Below are 13,456 nucleotides of genomic sequence, written 5' to 3'. Positions count from 1 at the left end.
TTCTCTCCTTATAAAAAACAGTTTTAAGGTTAATAGAAAATTCTGCTCCTAACACTGTTTCATTTTGTTTACTGATTACAGCTCCAGTTTTAGCCTATTGATTCTGTTGGTATATTAATTCTCCAACCCACTCTCACTTTCTATTAAAATCTATCAGTGGAATTCAAGCAAACATTTTCACAAGACTCAGTTAATTTATTCACATTTATTAAACATTAATTATCCTCTTAGTGGAAAACAGAGAGAACGCATAGGTACTGCTATGCAGGATCATCTATGAAGTTGTAACAAGACAGCTCTGGTAGACAATCTCTCCTTACGTTTTAGGGTTAAGCAATAGAACAGTCACCAGTGAAAACCAATCAAATACAAGAGAAAAAAGGGTCATCAAGTAATTCATTACAACCTCACTGACTTCTTTCTCAGAATTTCTCAAAAATGATAATTCAGGTAAGAATTCATCTCAAATTTCTACTCTTAGTAAGCATAATATCTACAAGATTATAACGTCAAAGTTACTCACAAAAGAAAAAAATGAGTACATAAATTTTCTTCAACCCACTGACATTTCTTAAATGGTAAAAAAAAAAAAAAATCATTGAATGAGATGAATTTTTCAGGATCAAGGTTGGACAGATTCCTATTATTCTGCTGATGAGACTCCTTATCTTTGATAAGTGTATTGAGCAAACTACAATTCTACTGTATATGGAATGTGTTAATAGTGTAAAATTTGGCCTACAGACCAAATGATAAACATGAAAATGCAAACTTCTCAATTTTTATGTGACACCCAGTAGTTTTCATAGTAATTAGCTTTACTAAAAATTAAAGATAAGGACACTTTTAACTGTTGGTTTCCGATTTACAAATATAAGAAGTTTGTTCACCTGTTTTGAATGTCTGCTTAATTCTAGATCAATGCTATTATTCAACTATGATCATCGAAGGTACTGTTATTTGGCAGGCCCTCAACATTTCTTTATCCAGGTTTTTGAGTAATTACATTGGCTTTCATTAACATGATCAAATACCAGCTCCCTGCAGAAAAATTTGAATCTACACACACCAGTTTTCACTTGGCAACTTGTCTGATTACAAAACTGCCCTTCAAATCTAAAAGCAACAGCCAATTTTCATGGCATTGAACAGAATGATTTCTAGAGTGAAGTGACCCGAAGTGACGATCAATCCTAGCTGCAATTTTTTGAAGAGATGTCAGAGGTTTTTTTTTTGTTGTTGTTATTAACAATTTTAGGAGTGAGATCTGTCACAACCTGTGATGTTGAACCAAGGAGTATTTGTGAAAAGACAGACATCTCTAAGGGACCTAGTCTTAGAAAAGTCATTAAGATTCAGGTTCTAAAGCTAGACCAAGATTTAAATCCCTTTTTCCAGCAGTATTGGGCATATCGTTTTATCTCTGAGCTTCAGTATCTTTGCCTGAAAAATATAGATAGTTAATTCTACCTGACAGTGTTTATGAAGATTAAAAGATGTCATTAACTAAGCTTTTGACACAACGATTCTTCCATGTAAGTGCTCATTAATAGAAGAAAAAAACTGTCATTAATGATTGTTAACTGAGAAAGTAAGCATACTATTCAAAATTAGATAGCTCCCCAAATATAGTTTTTAAGTGATTATAACATTAAAACCCTTCTTTTTAGTTTGTTGAATTTTATCTCAAGCAAGAATTAAAGTGAAGTCACAAAGAAACTTGACATGAAGAAACTATGAACAGAAAGAAAAACCTGGACTTGTTTCCAGGAAAAACAACAAAAGTTAAGAGAATAGTCCTAAGAAAAATGCATGTATTTGTAGTTTAACTGTCGCAAGTTTACAAGTCTGTTATCTGTATCCATAATATTTTGGAAAACAAATCATATGTGTTGCTAAGTTATCTGAGCCTTCTACATACTACCACCTCCTCCTCCATGAAATATAGGTTAGCTGGAAGTATTAAAGATAGAATTATAGATTTATTTACACTCTATTAACCCTTTACTCTAAAAGGATTGATAATGGCTTTTGAAGTTCTGTAAAATATAGCTAGTTGATACAAATTTAACCTAGTCTATAATAAAGTTAAATAACGAGGATAAAAGGAGCAGCAAAATGGGCATGATCTAGAGCTGGAAATGAGATGATTGCACAAAATACAATAAATATCTATTTAATTATTAAAATTCCTAGCAGACCAAGGAAATCATCTCCAGGTTCATGATTTATGGTTTCTTATGTCTTCTTTCCCAAATGACAAAACAAACTTGTTTCTTAAGACGAATACAACTATTCCCAATCTTAAGATGATTAGAAATTTCCCTTGAACTATTTTACAGAGAAGCCTCCTGTTAATGTATTATGCAATGTCCTCAATAGCTGCCTTAGGGCTAACACGGCTTCCGTTTATAAGGCTGTTTCCGTACCTTTTAATACAGGTTGTACACTCACACTAATGTGTAATTCTGCACCAGCAGTTCTATAAGCTAGCAGCAGAGTAGATGCATATAGCATGGACTTTTAACACTCTGTATAAATAGTATTTCTTTCTCCCTGTTGAGCCGTCAGTAGGCATTCGAGGGCCCAGTTTCTGGACCACAACAGCCAGATCCATATCAACGGACAGCTGAGCTGGGAATAGGGTTTTCTTCCTATAAAAATTGAGTGGCCTTGACATGCATCTTTTAAGTAGCCTATTAATTAAATTTCTATACATCTACTCTTTTACAAATAAGTGATTCCTGTGTGTGTGTTTTCCCCCAACCAGGCTTTACATATTTCTACAAAGGAAAGGAGTACTGGAAATTCAACAACCAGATACTCAAGGTAGAACCTGGCTATCCCAGATCCATCCTCAAGGATTTTATGGGCTGTGATGGACCAACAGACAGAGAGAAAGAAGGACACAGCCCACCAGATGACGTAGACATTGTCATCAAACTGGACAACACAGCCAGCACTGTGAAAGCCATAGCTATTGTCATTCCCTGCATCTTGGCCTTATGCCTGCTTGTCCTGGTTTACACCGTGTTCCAGTTCAAGAGGAAAGGAACGCCCCGCCACATACTGTACTGCAAACGCTCTATGCAAGAGTGGGTGTGATGGAGGGTTTCTCCCTGTCTTTCTTTTCTAGGAGTTTGTGGTAACTTGAGATTCAAGACAAGAGCTGTTATGCGGTTTCCTAGCTAGGAGCAGGCTTGTGGCAGCCTGATTCGGGCTGCCCTTTCAAACCCAGAGGGTTGCTGGCCCTGCACATGAGTGGAAATGCACTCCTGGGGAAGCTTCCACGATGCACAGTAGCTGCTGTTCTTCGGTCGTTCGTCTTTGTCGTTCAGTTCTAGGCCTTTCCTCTGCACGCTCAATGCCCAGTTAATTTTCAGAATTACCTAAAGAGGAAAAAGAAGAAAAGATTCTTCTTAAAGGTTTCTAATATTATGTTTTGTTTTGTTTTCTGACGTCTGAGCCCATTTCTGGGGGGAGAAAAGCAAAATGGAAAACCCACAGATTTTTGCTTCATAGCAAGGAAAAAGAAAAGGCTAAACAGAAAACCCACCATTGAACTTTCAGGAAAGTGTGAAGACCCAAAACAGCTTCGTCTCCAAAGAAGATAGCTCTCTGACTGCTACGGATAGTCTCCTATGCTTCGTTTTTGTCAGGTGGGAGACCTGGAATACACACGCAGGACTTTAGACTGTTGGGACAGCCATTTTCCAACAAACAAGGGGCCAAAATATCTGCAATATAGTAACAGCCTTAATACTACATCCATTTTTCATTTTATACAGCTGTTCTCAGCCATGTCTTCAATGTTTCATCACATTTATATTCACAGCTGCATTCAGATGGGACCTTTTGATTGTTTTGAAGTGTTTCCAAGCCCCTTCCTGCCACCTCACCCCGACATCATTGTGATAATCTCCCCGAGTTGTCCTAGGCCATTGCCCCAGGCCTTCCGTGGGTCTGTCAGGAATGTTCATTATAAGGGGAGCAAGAAGCAGTATGTCTTTAAAGTGGTTTAACGTGACAGTCATTTTCTAAGGGTGTGTGACTCCAGTAATATAGTGGTGTAACCCTTTGAGAACTATCAAATCAGCTTTCAGAGTCTTAGGATCTGGTAAATTATAGAAGTGGGCAATGGTAAAAACAGGCATAGGTTCAAGGAGTTCAGGTTTTTAAAACAGATATCCTATAGCCCCATGTAATTTCAAGTGATTTACAGTACTACATAAATGCATTTATAACCAACAGAAATGATGTTACTTGCCAAACATTTTCTGGCAAATAAAAAGGTATTTTATTAAATATCTTGTAAGAGTGAACCTTTATTTGCACAACTGATTATAACAGCTGTCTTTTTGTTGTCCTTGTCATTGTCATTAGACACACTGAAGTTCTGTTTTAAAACCCATTGCATGAAAAATCAGTTTTGCCATGGAACATGCCGTTAGCATTGCCATCTTACGAACGAATTAAAATGATGACTCTGAGATTGCATGAATATACTCCAGCGTATTAGCTATTGCATGTTAACCATAGTTCTCAAAGGGTTAGTGTGGCTTCTGGCATTTAGCCATCCATTTGATCGCTGACAGAGCCAAGAGACCACCAAAGCATCTCATTGTTGAGTGTAATTTGTCCTATAACAGCAGTATTGTCATTTTCATGTGACCTGCGGAGCAGGTTTGTATCAAAATTTTTTTCCTAGAGAAAAGTCAGCAACTGACAGACCTCTTAATTGATTTTTTTAGGAGCTGCTTCTGGCAGTGAAAGGCTTACAGCCACTGGGCTGTGAACTTATTAGAGATGGTCGGAAGGAATGCACCCCATGAGTCAGACATTGGCTTTGTGTGAAAGCCAGCTTTTGAAGGGATTAGCTTTTGAAACAATGAACACCTTGCCTTGAACCTGATTACTGATCTGTTGACTGTCATTAACAACAACTTAAGCATTATCTTCTGTGAAAATTTTCCTTGAAGAGTCCTGTTCTATGTCTTTGCCCTTTGACCTTTAACTTGCAAACTGGCACAAACTGAAGGAAATTTGGTGTTGCTTCTCCATTGGAGTGTTAATTGACCTCTAAAAACCTAATAAGCATGAGCTGTTTCCTTAGAGAGAAAAGGCGCGTTGATGGTGGATCCGCAGATGGACACTTTGCTCTCTACATGCACACTTTAAAAATGCCCTAAAGGTAGAAGTGACTTTTAATTTTCCTTTAACATAATTTCAAGTCTAAATTCATCATTTTAGTACAAATATAAAACTATGGGGTTAAAAAAAAAAAACACCTCAGACTACTTGAATGGCCAGTGTGGCTTTTATATAAAGCAGGAATTTTATACTAGTGAAAATTTCTTACTCATTTACTAATGATACACATTTCCAGATGATTTTAATGAGTGTAGGTATATATTCTTATTTGGAAATGGATAGTTTGGCTGCCTTGAATTTGTATTTATACTCAACATAGCATGAAAATTAGAATGCCTTTCAGTTAAACTACATGTTTATAATTTGGTTGGGGAAAATATTTTGTAATCATGGATGGCATGTTGCAAAGCCTTGCAGACTGTTATTTCTTACAACCTAAATGTAAAATGAGACTATGAAAAAGGAATAGTTTAAAGACAGAAGAATTGCTAATGGCTTTACAGCAACACATTATGCAACAGCAGACTGTATTTTGACGAGATTCTAATGGAGATTGTGTATGTGGGGGACAGGGGAAGCGAGGGGAGAGAACCAGCGTGAGCCCTGTAGCTTTCCTTCAGTGCTTCCATCCTAGAGGATGCTGGTGGCGCAGAGCCGGCCACTGTCACCGAGCTTGGAGGGAGGGCCATGTACATAAGCTCATTTATATGATATTTGCTTGTGGGCGGGTTTAATATTTTTTGGACCTTGATGCCAAGAAAAAAAAAATAACTGAAATTGTATTTTGCTAAAGACTGAAAGGAGGAACTATGTCATTTGAGGACATATGTAAATCGTTGAGGAATTCCATCAACCTGCATTGAAAATTGATTTTTTTTTTCCGTCTAAAATGAGAAAGAAACTAAAGAAGCAATCTTTGGCCTCTTTACTCATGTGTCACAATATCCTGATTCATCGTAAGACTATAACTATATAAGGGCTAGAAAATAACCATAGCATTAAGAAGAGAAAGACTCTATCATTATGCTTGCATTCTGGAAACATCATGGAAAAGTGTTGGGTCATATTTTTTTTTTCAGTATGAAATGAAATTCATGTGATAAGAAAAGGCATATATAGCTAATCTCTTTATTAGAACTTTGAATTTTCAGGTTGTGAGATTACAGGAGATAAGAAAACATTTGAGTGCGGCAGAGTCACAAACATTGGGATTCTATTTGCTTATTGTCCACCAGGCACTTTATATGGTTGCTGACTCCTCTTTCACTTGGGGTTTGGGGAGAATGTCAATCCTAATGGAACAGCAGAAGGGAGAGAGAGGCATTGGCCTAGCGCACTGATTCAAAACCAATGTGAATGACGAGAACTGTTTAGTACCAGTAGAGGTACATACCCAGCAAATGTTTTTCAACAGTCTATCACTGATAATATGGAAATTTCAGAACTAGGGTTTCCTAAGTTGAAATGAAAACACATTCACAATCGCAAAAAATAATTCTCCTCCTGTTTCATTATTTCTCATTACTTTAAATATAAATACAAATGTAAACAAAGTAATGTTTTTACATAAATTAACTATAGAGTTTACAATTTTAGCCAAATATTATTTTTCTATATATTATTACCTGGACTGAATGATGTATTAAAATAGCCAATCAGTCTGTATTCTCTATAAAGCAGTCAATCCACATCAGACATGTGGAGGAGGTTGTGAATTTAACTGTTGACCTGTTTTAGAACAAAGCTGTCTTTGACATGGCACCAGAACAGGTGATTTTGGATGCCCTTTACAATCACAAAGATAATATGGATAAGTTAGAGACCATCATATGATACTAGCAAAGACAAATTCTGTTATAAATCAGAGGGCAAGGCTTTTCTGAGTCAGATTGTAATAAATTACTAAGTAATACTTTACAAAATAATTACTAAGTAATAAAGGATAGAGACTGATTTACTGAAACAAGAGAATTTTACTTCTAATACTCAAATTGCTTTTACTCTTTTTCTATTGGCATATAATTTGTCATATACGATATACTTCTTTTTATTCACTTTCTATGGGTGATTTAAAAAACACAGTGTGGTGGATGAGAACATTGCCCAACTTCACTGACAATTCCAAAACCTGGGCGATGTGTATATACTGGATCCTAGGGATAGTAGTGTAATACTTTCCACTTCTACATATAGGCTGGTATCTCTAGTATGCTACAAATACGCATCCATGCTTTGTGGATCTTATAGTAGAATATGCAGTGTGTCCATATTGACTAAACTCAATGTGCTACCTGAAAAGAAATGGATATTATAATCAAATAGACTGAAAATAATCTTTTAACACAACAGTCATGAAAATAATCTTTTATTTTAAGCTTTGGAATTATTTCCAGAAACTAATAAAGCAGTGATTTATGATAGTATTGAATCTGTGAGATTGTAACATATACTGAGAAAACCTCATAGCTGGTGGTGACATCTTTTTCAGCAAACATAGCAGAGAATTCATGTACTTTTGATTCTCTCAAGAACACATTCCAAAATATCAGAGTTAAACGAGAACATACTATCTAATCAAAAATGTTGAATTCAGATGAGCCATTACAAATAGCTGTGAGTCCAGTCTTATGATATCACAAAAGATTTCATGTCAATAGAATGTAACCATTACATTGCGTCTCACACACCTTCTAGATTTATTTATGATATGATTTATGATCACAGCTTATAACTGCCATAGCATATGTATCTATGTTACAGAGTCTACGTTGCCTAGTAGAGAACCATAGCTTCATCAAAGAAGTTATAATTCAAAGTTAGAGCTTCCTAAAGAGAAGTAAAACTTCATAATAAAGAATGCAGCAACCAGGCATTTCAACACACTATAAATTTGAATGCTAAATGTTAAATTTCTTAATATAGAAGTTAAAGAAGAGGGAAAATGAGTCTTTGTAAAATATACAAAACATCCTATCACATTCTTTAAAACAACTGGAAATTGTACTTTAGCCAGTGTAAAAATAGTAGAACCATGCAACTTCAAGCTCTTTGCAGAAGTGATGAGCATGTGATATATCAATGTATATACTTAGACATTGGTTATTAGCTGTTACCCTGCATAAACACATCTGGAACTCATGCATTGCCTTCGAGGCTAAAAATGTCAACGTTAGATGTTCAGTAAACTCAACTGAAAAGATCTATATAATATTAGAATTTCCTAAGAAAAGCCATGTCCCTAGGATAGAAATTTACCTCAGTAATCATATAACACAAAACACTTGGCACAGTAGCAAAGAAGTTGCCTTAGCGTTCTAGTCTCATCTAATTGTAAGCTTTATCTTTCATGTTCTACTCAAATCATTTTTCATTTGTTTCCTTTGGTGTCATTTTGAAATGATTTTGATATATTTCAGGTCAAATTAATAACACCCAGTTGCAAATATCTCTTCCCACATTTTATACATATATCTATTTTGAAATTTAAACCAATAGTATATAAAGCCTAAGAATGAACATTGATTTGACAAATTCAGAGAAATGGAGTGTAAAACAGATGTGATATTGCAAAATTTCTGTCAATTTTTGGGCATAATACTCAAGTATCAGCCTTCAATTTCTAAACAAAATTATGAGCTTGTAACTGGATGTGACACATATTATTTTTTAGAACAAAGCTAATTCTTTACATTAAGTAAGGGTATAAGATCGTGAGTGCTGTAGTGCACTCAGGCACCTGTAACTAAAGCTCTTTAAAGAAAATGATGGCGTAACCAGTAATTCATGTTTAGTACATAAGTATAAAAAGGTACATATTCTGAAGTTTTATGAAGATAATTCTGAAGATTTATGAAGACTCTATGCTTTCATTTTAAAGAGCAGCAGGTCTTAAAATGTGTCTTCCTAGCTTTGGACTGGGAATAATGTTCAAGTTTGCACCTAACGAGTCCTTTACATTCAAGGTCACACTGGTCAGTGTAGGACAAACATCATAAACTAGAATGTTTTGCGGATGCACGTGACTTTGCCACGTCCTCTGCTATAGAACGGGATCTATGTGCCCTTCAGAAGGGAGAAGAAAATCAGTTAAATATAAATATGAAAATATGATAATTGTATTATGTTAGATCATGTAGCTTCATAGCAAGATGTTATTAACTCTTATTTCGTATAGAAAAACTGGAAGGAGAGAATGGTGAACATGAATGAAATAATTCACTTTTAGACTTACCAAGATGTTTCTTGAGTATCCTATCCACTTGTCTTATCCATGAACGAATATCATTTACAACACAGACATTTCTGTAGCACTTGATCTGTAGTCAGATTGGATCCCAGGAGAAATACTTGTGGACACAGGCCTTTTTATACGTGCCTCACATATGATGAGCTTCAGTGAGATATGACTGCATGGTAGGATGCTTTTTCCTAGGATAGACTATGGTGCTGCTTGCCACCTTTATTTGAATGTATGTTTCTTCATTGGCCTGTCTTGCCAAGATATAGATGAATAAAGCCTGGTGTGAGCTGTTAATTTGACAAGTCACTAGAATGCATGTTTCATTTGCTCCTATGTACTGTCAATTTGATCTTGTTCCCACTCTATATAAACAACCCAGTTGTGAAAACATACTTTTCTTGAATGAATCATTCAACCCTTAAATCAATGTCATCATTTTGCTATCACTGAAATATCACAGAGGCCACATTTTTGACTGTCTTCTCACAGCTCTTTATTATATAATATTGCTTGGGTATAAGTAGGTTTTTAATTATTTTTGTCACTTCTTTTGTATCTGATTATTCCTTTATATATTCCTGAATATGAAATTTGACAATTCAGTTACTTTTTTAATTCAAAAAAAAAAAAAAACAAGAACATGATTTCCAAACAAGTATGTGTGCCTGATTTTTCTCTTCCTTCAATTTTGAAGTGTTTGTTTGCTTAGTTTGTCACCCCAAAATGCAGATGGTTGGGAGGGATATATAATTTTGTGCTGTTCTGTACAGTCTGTGCCTATATTTGCATTCCTTTCTATTTCTACCTTGCCCACCCCCTTTTTAAACAGATTTGATTTTCCTTTCCCTTTGTGAAAACCAGAAATGAACAGAATTGTACATCATATGTGGTGCCCTGAAAGTATGTTTGTCCCTCACAAGTTTCATTCAAAAAGTTAGTCCCAGTAAGCTTCACACATCTCCCGATCTCTTGTATTGGATTCTAAATTTTCTAGAGTTATTCCCCTGAGAAAAGTGAAATGCTGAGTATGAAGGCTGTTGTCTGTTGATAAGCCAGCTAAGAAAGTTTGCTTCTGATTACTATATCTTAAATATGTAGGAAATAAATACCATAATACAGTGATCCTTTTAAGGTACATAATGAGTACACAAATACCTAAAACTTCAATTCTTTGGTCTATATCCCTTTATGTGTAAATGACATATATATTAAAAAGAGAGAAAATAATATATTAAGAGGTGTTATAGTGGCTGCTTTTTGCTGCCTTGGTTTTGACTACATCAGCAATTCTATTGTGGACCTCCATTTTCAAAAGTTTTAGAGACTCACCCATAAAATTTTGCTTCAGGTGTAAAAATCTTGGGGCTTCCCTGCTGACTCAGATGGTAAAGAATCTGCCTGCAGTGCAAGAGACCTGGGCTCTATCCCTGGGTTGGGAAGATCCTCTGGAGGAGGAAATGGCAACCCACTCCAGTATTCTTGCCAGGAGAATTCCCATGGACAGGGGAGCCTGGTGGGTACAGTGCAGTGCATTGCAAAGAGTCGGACACAACTGAGATATTTTTTTTAGATATAGAATTTTAAAACAATATATCTTGTTTTATATTATAGGAGGGAAATAAATAAATGAAACTAACTTTCAATTTTGTGCTGACATAGCTTTTAATGAACTTAATTTTTTAGTAAAACATAAAATCTAACTAGTCCATAGTCTACTGATGGTTTTTTAAAAGAATCGATTATTGTCATAGAGAAAATTGCCTGCTTTGTCAGTGTAGTAACCTATGTTCAAGATATTTTAAAACTTGTAATCTATATTAACATTATTTGATTCTAACAGTGGATCAGTATGATAATAAATGCCATTTATGCCATCCATATGAGCTATCTGGTAATAAAGATTTGGAACTATATGGCATAATTAGTGAACATATATATATATTTATATATATATATATATTTACTAGGTAGATTACGGAGGGTAAATGCCCATAAATTTAGTTTGTTAAGTAAATACCATATATATTTTAAAAAATTGCACAGATATTTATCTTTCAGAGTCAAAATTATATGCAAGCAATTGCAAAGAAGACTTGTCTATTGAGTGAACAATACACATTTTATAGCTTGTAAAAATCATTTCTTTCTATATTGTGGTGATGGGAAATTAAAAGGATTTAACACATAAAATTATTGCAGATTTTATTTAAATAGAATTAAACTGTGAAGCAGAGAGAAACACTACGAAATGAAATATTTAGGTCATTTTGTTTTCGTTCCTGACAATACCTTTATTTTCAGTCCCCGTGATATTCTCAGTTTTGGAGAGAGCATTGAAATCTAACTTTGTCTGGATTGTTCACATTACACTCAACACTATTTCATTAAGTTTTTGATAATATGTAGTCTTCTGTGTGCAAGGAAGGAAATAAATAACACATTTATTTGCTGAATGAGTTTAAGGTTTGCAAGTTGTTAGTGATTTTTTGCCCACACAGGATTCTATACATTTATACCATCTTAAATCTGGCATATCTATATCTATATATATATACACACACATATATATATATTTCAGATAGCTTCTACTGACAAACACAAAGCTTGTTTGTGTGCAAATATAAGGCTAAATAAATGGTGCTAAAGTGTATTATGACTGTCAGATATAATCAGGCAAACTTTTGTGGTGCTTAAATTAATTTTTTCATTGATTTATTGATCAATGCATTGATCAGTGTTTATTATTCACAAGTTGTCTTTTACTGGTAAATCAGGCCTCATAGCACATTGTTAAATAAAATGGTTGACTAGTCTATGTAACAGCTCACCAAGCTACTATCTCTTTAACTCCTTAATAATGTTGCATCATTAAAGGTCAAGGGATCATAATATTAATCTCATTGCTGTAGACCATTAACATGACTGAACTTTTCCACAAAATACTTATGTTTACAATGCTATAACCCTTTGACTGCTGCGGCAACCTTTAACCACGTAAATGTCACAAGCTGGAATCATCAGCATGGTTCTTGCCATGGCAATCAAAGAGTTAAGGGCTGTGCAGTGACTTGTTTTGTATTTATTAATTTATATTTATTTTGTTTCCATTCCAGAAGGGGGTTTTGGGTGGGGCAGTTTTTGTCTGCTGTACGTGTCTTAACCTAGGGAAGGGTTAAATGGCTTTTTATACTATTGCCTCTTCTGTGTTTGCCATCAATTCATTGTGTTGTAATTTAAATCAAAACTGTCAATAAATAAGAGAACAGAAAATGGTTCACAGACACTGTGGTTTTACTCAATGAGTGATTTACACATGTGTATGGTGATATATAGCAGTAGCCTTTGCTATCTATGTCTTCCTAGTTGATATAAAACATAAAGTAAGAACTCTAAAGAAATTTAGGCCAAAATCTCCCGTGTGATGCTTGGAATAGCAAGTATGTTATACTGGCCACGTCGGGTGGAGCGTTGTTTAACCACTAACTAGACGCCTGTGACTGTGACAAAGAACACAATCAGAAGTGCACTGCATCAGATGTATTGCAGGCAGGTAGCCATGTACATAGAATATGCTAGGGTTTCACTACCACTTGACAAAAATCAAAAGTATGTTTTGGATAAGTGAGTATAATTTATTGATTAAAGTCGTATATCATGACTGTCTAGGTAATTTAATCAAATAAGTTAATATTTATATCAAAAGTCTTTGGCCAAATCCCATTTAAGGATTTTTTTTCTTCCTTTTTCTTTAAATGATAGGGCTACAATAAAGAGTCCAGGGAGTTGCAAAAGTTTCCAACATGACTTAGTAACTAAACAACAAACAAAATAGTAACCATGAATCGACTCACAGAGAGAAAGTAAGAGTAAAGATAAACATTTTCATATTTAATATTTTAATAAATTGCTTTCCTTAGAATATCCAATAGGTACATGTAACCAAGTGTCTAAGGAAGTGTTTCCTAAGAAGCAAATCTGACATGTATCATTAGTTCTAAAAGGTCATCTGAATTTTAAGAAGAACTAGGAAAGCATATTGGGAATAAAGGAAAATGTGTTCTGTCG

General features: G+C 34.9%; 1 protein-coding gene across 1 annotated transcript in view; it reads left to right on the top strand.

The window, feature by feature from the left end:
• Nucleotides 1–12,649, top strand: part of MMP16 (matrix metallopeptidase 16) — a 368,590-nt gene extending 355,941 nt beyond the window's left edge. The window contains exon 10 of the mRNA XM_055431810.2: nt 2,771–12,649. Within this exon, the coding sequence (XP_055287785.1) occupies nt 2,771–3,105 (335 nt within the window). The 3' untranslated portion in view covers nt 3,106–12,649. The remainder of the gene's footprint in view (nt 1–2,770) is intronic.
• Nucleotides 12,650–13,456: the final 807 nt, after the last annotated feature.

Source organism: Moschus berezovskii, chromosome 16, assembly GCF_049115385.1.
Source record: "Moschus berezovskii isolate FMDL1 chromosome 16, NW_MosBer_1.0, whole genome shotgun sequence".
Classification (NCBI taxonomy): Eukaryota; Metazoa; Chordata; class Mammalia; order Artiodactyla; family Moschidae; genus Moschus; species Moschus berezovskii.
The sequence above is the reverse complement of the archived record's forward strand: the minus strand, read 5'-3'. Positions and strand labels throughout refer to the sequence as shown.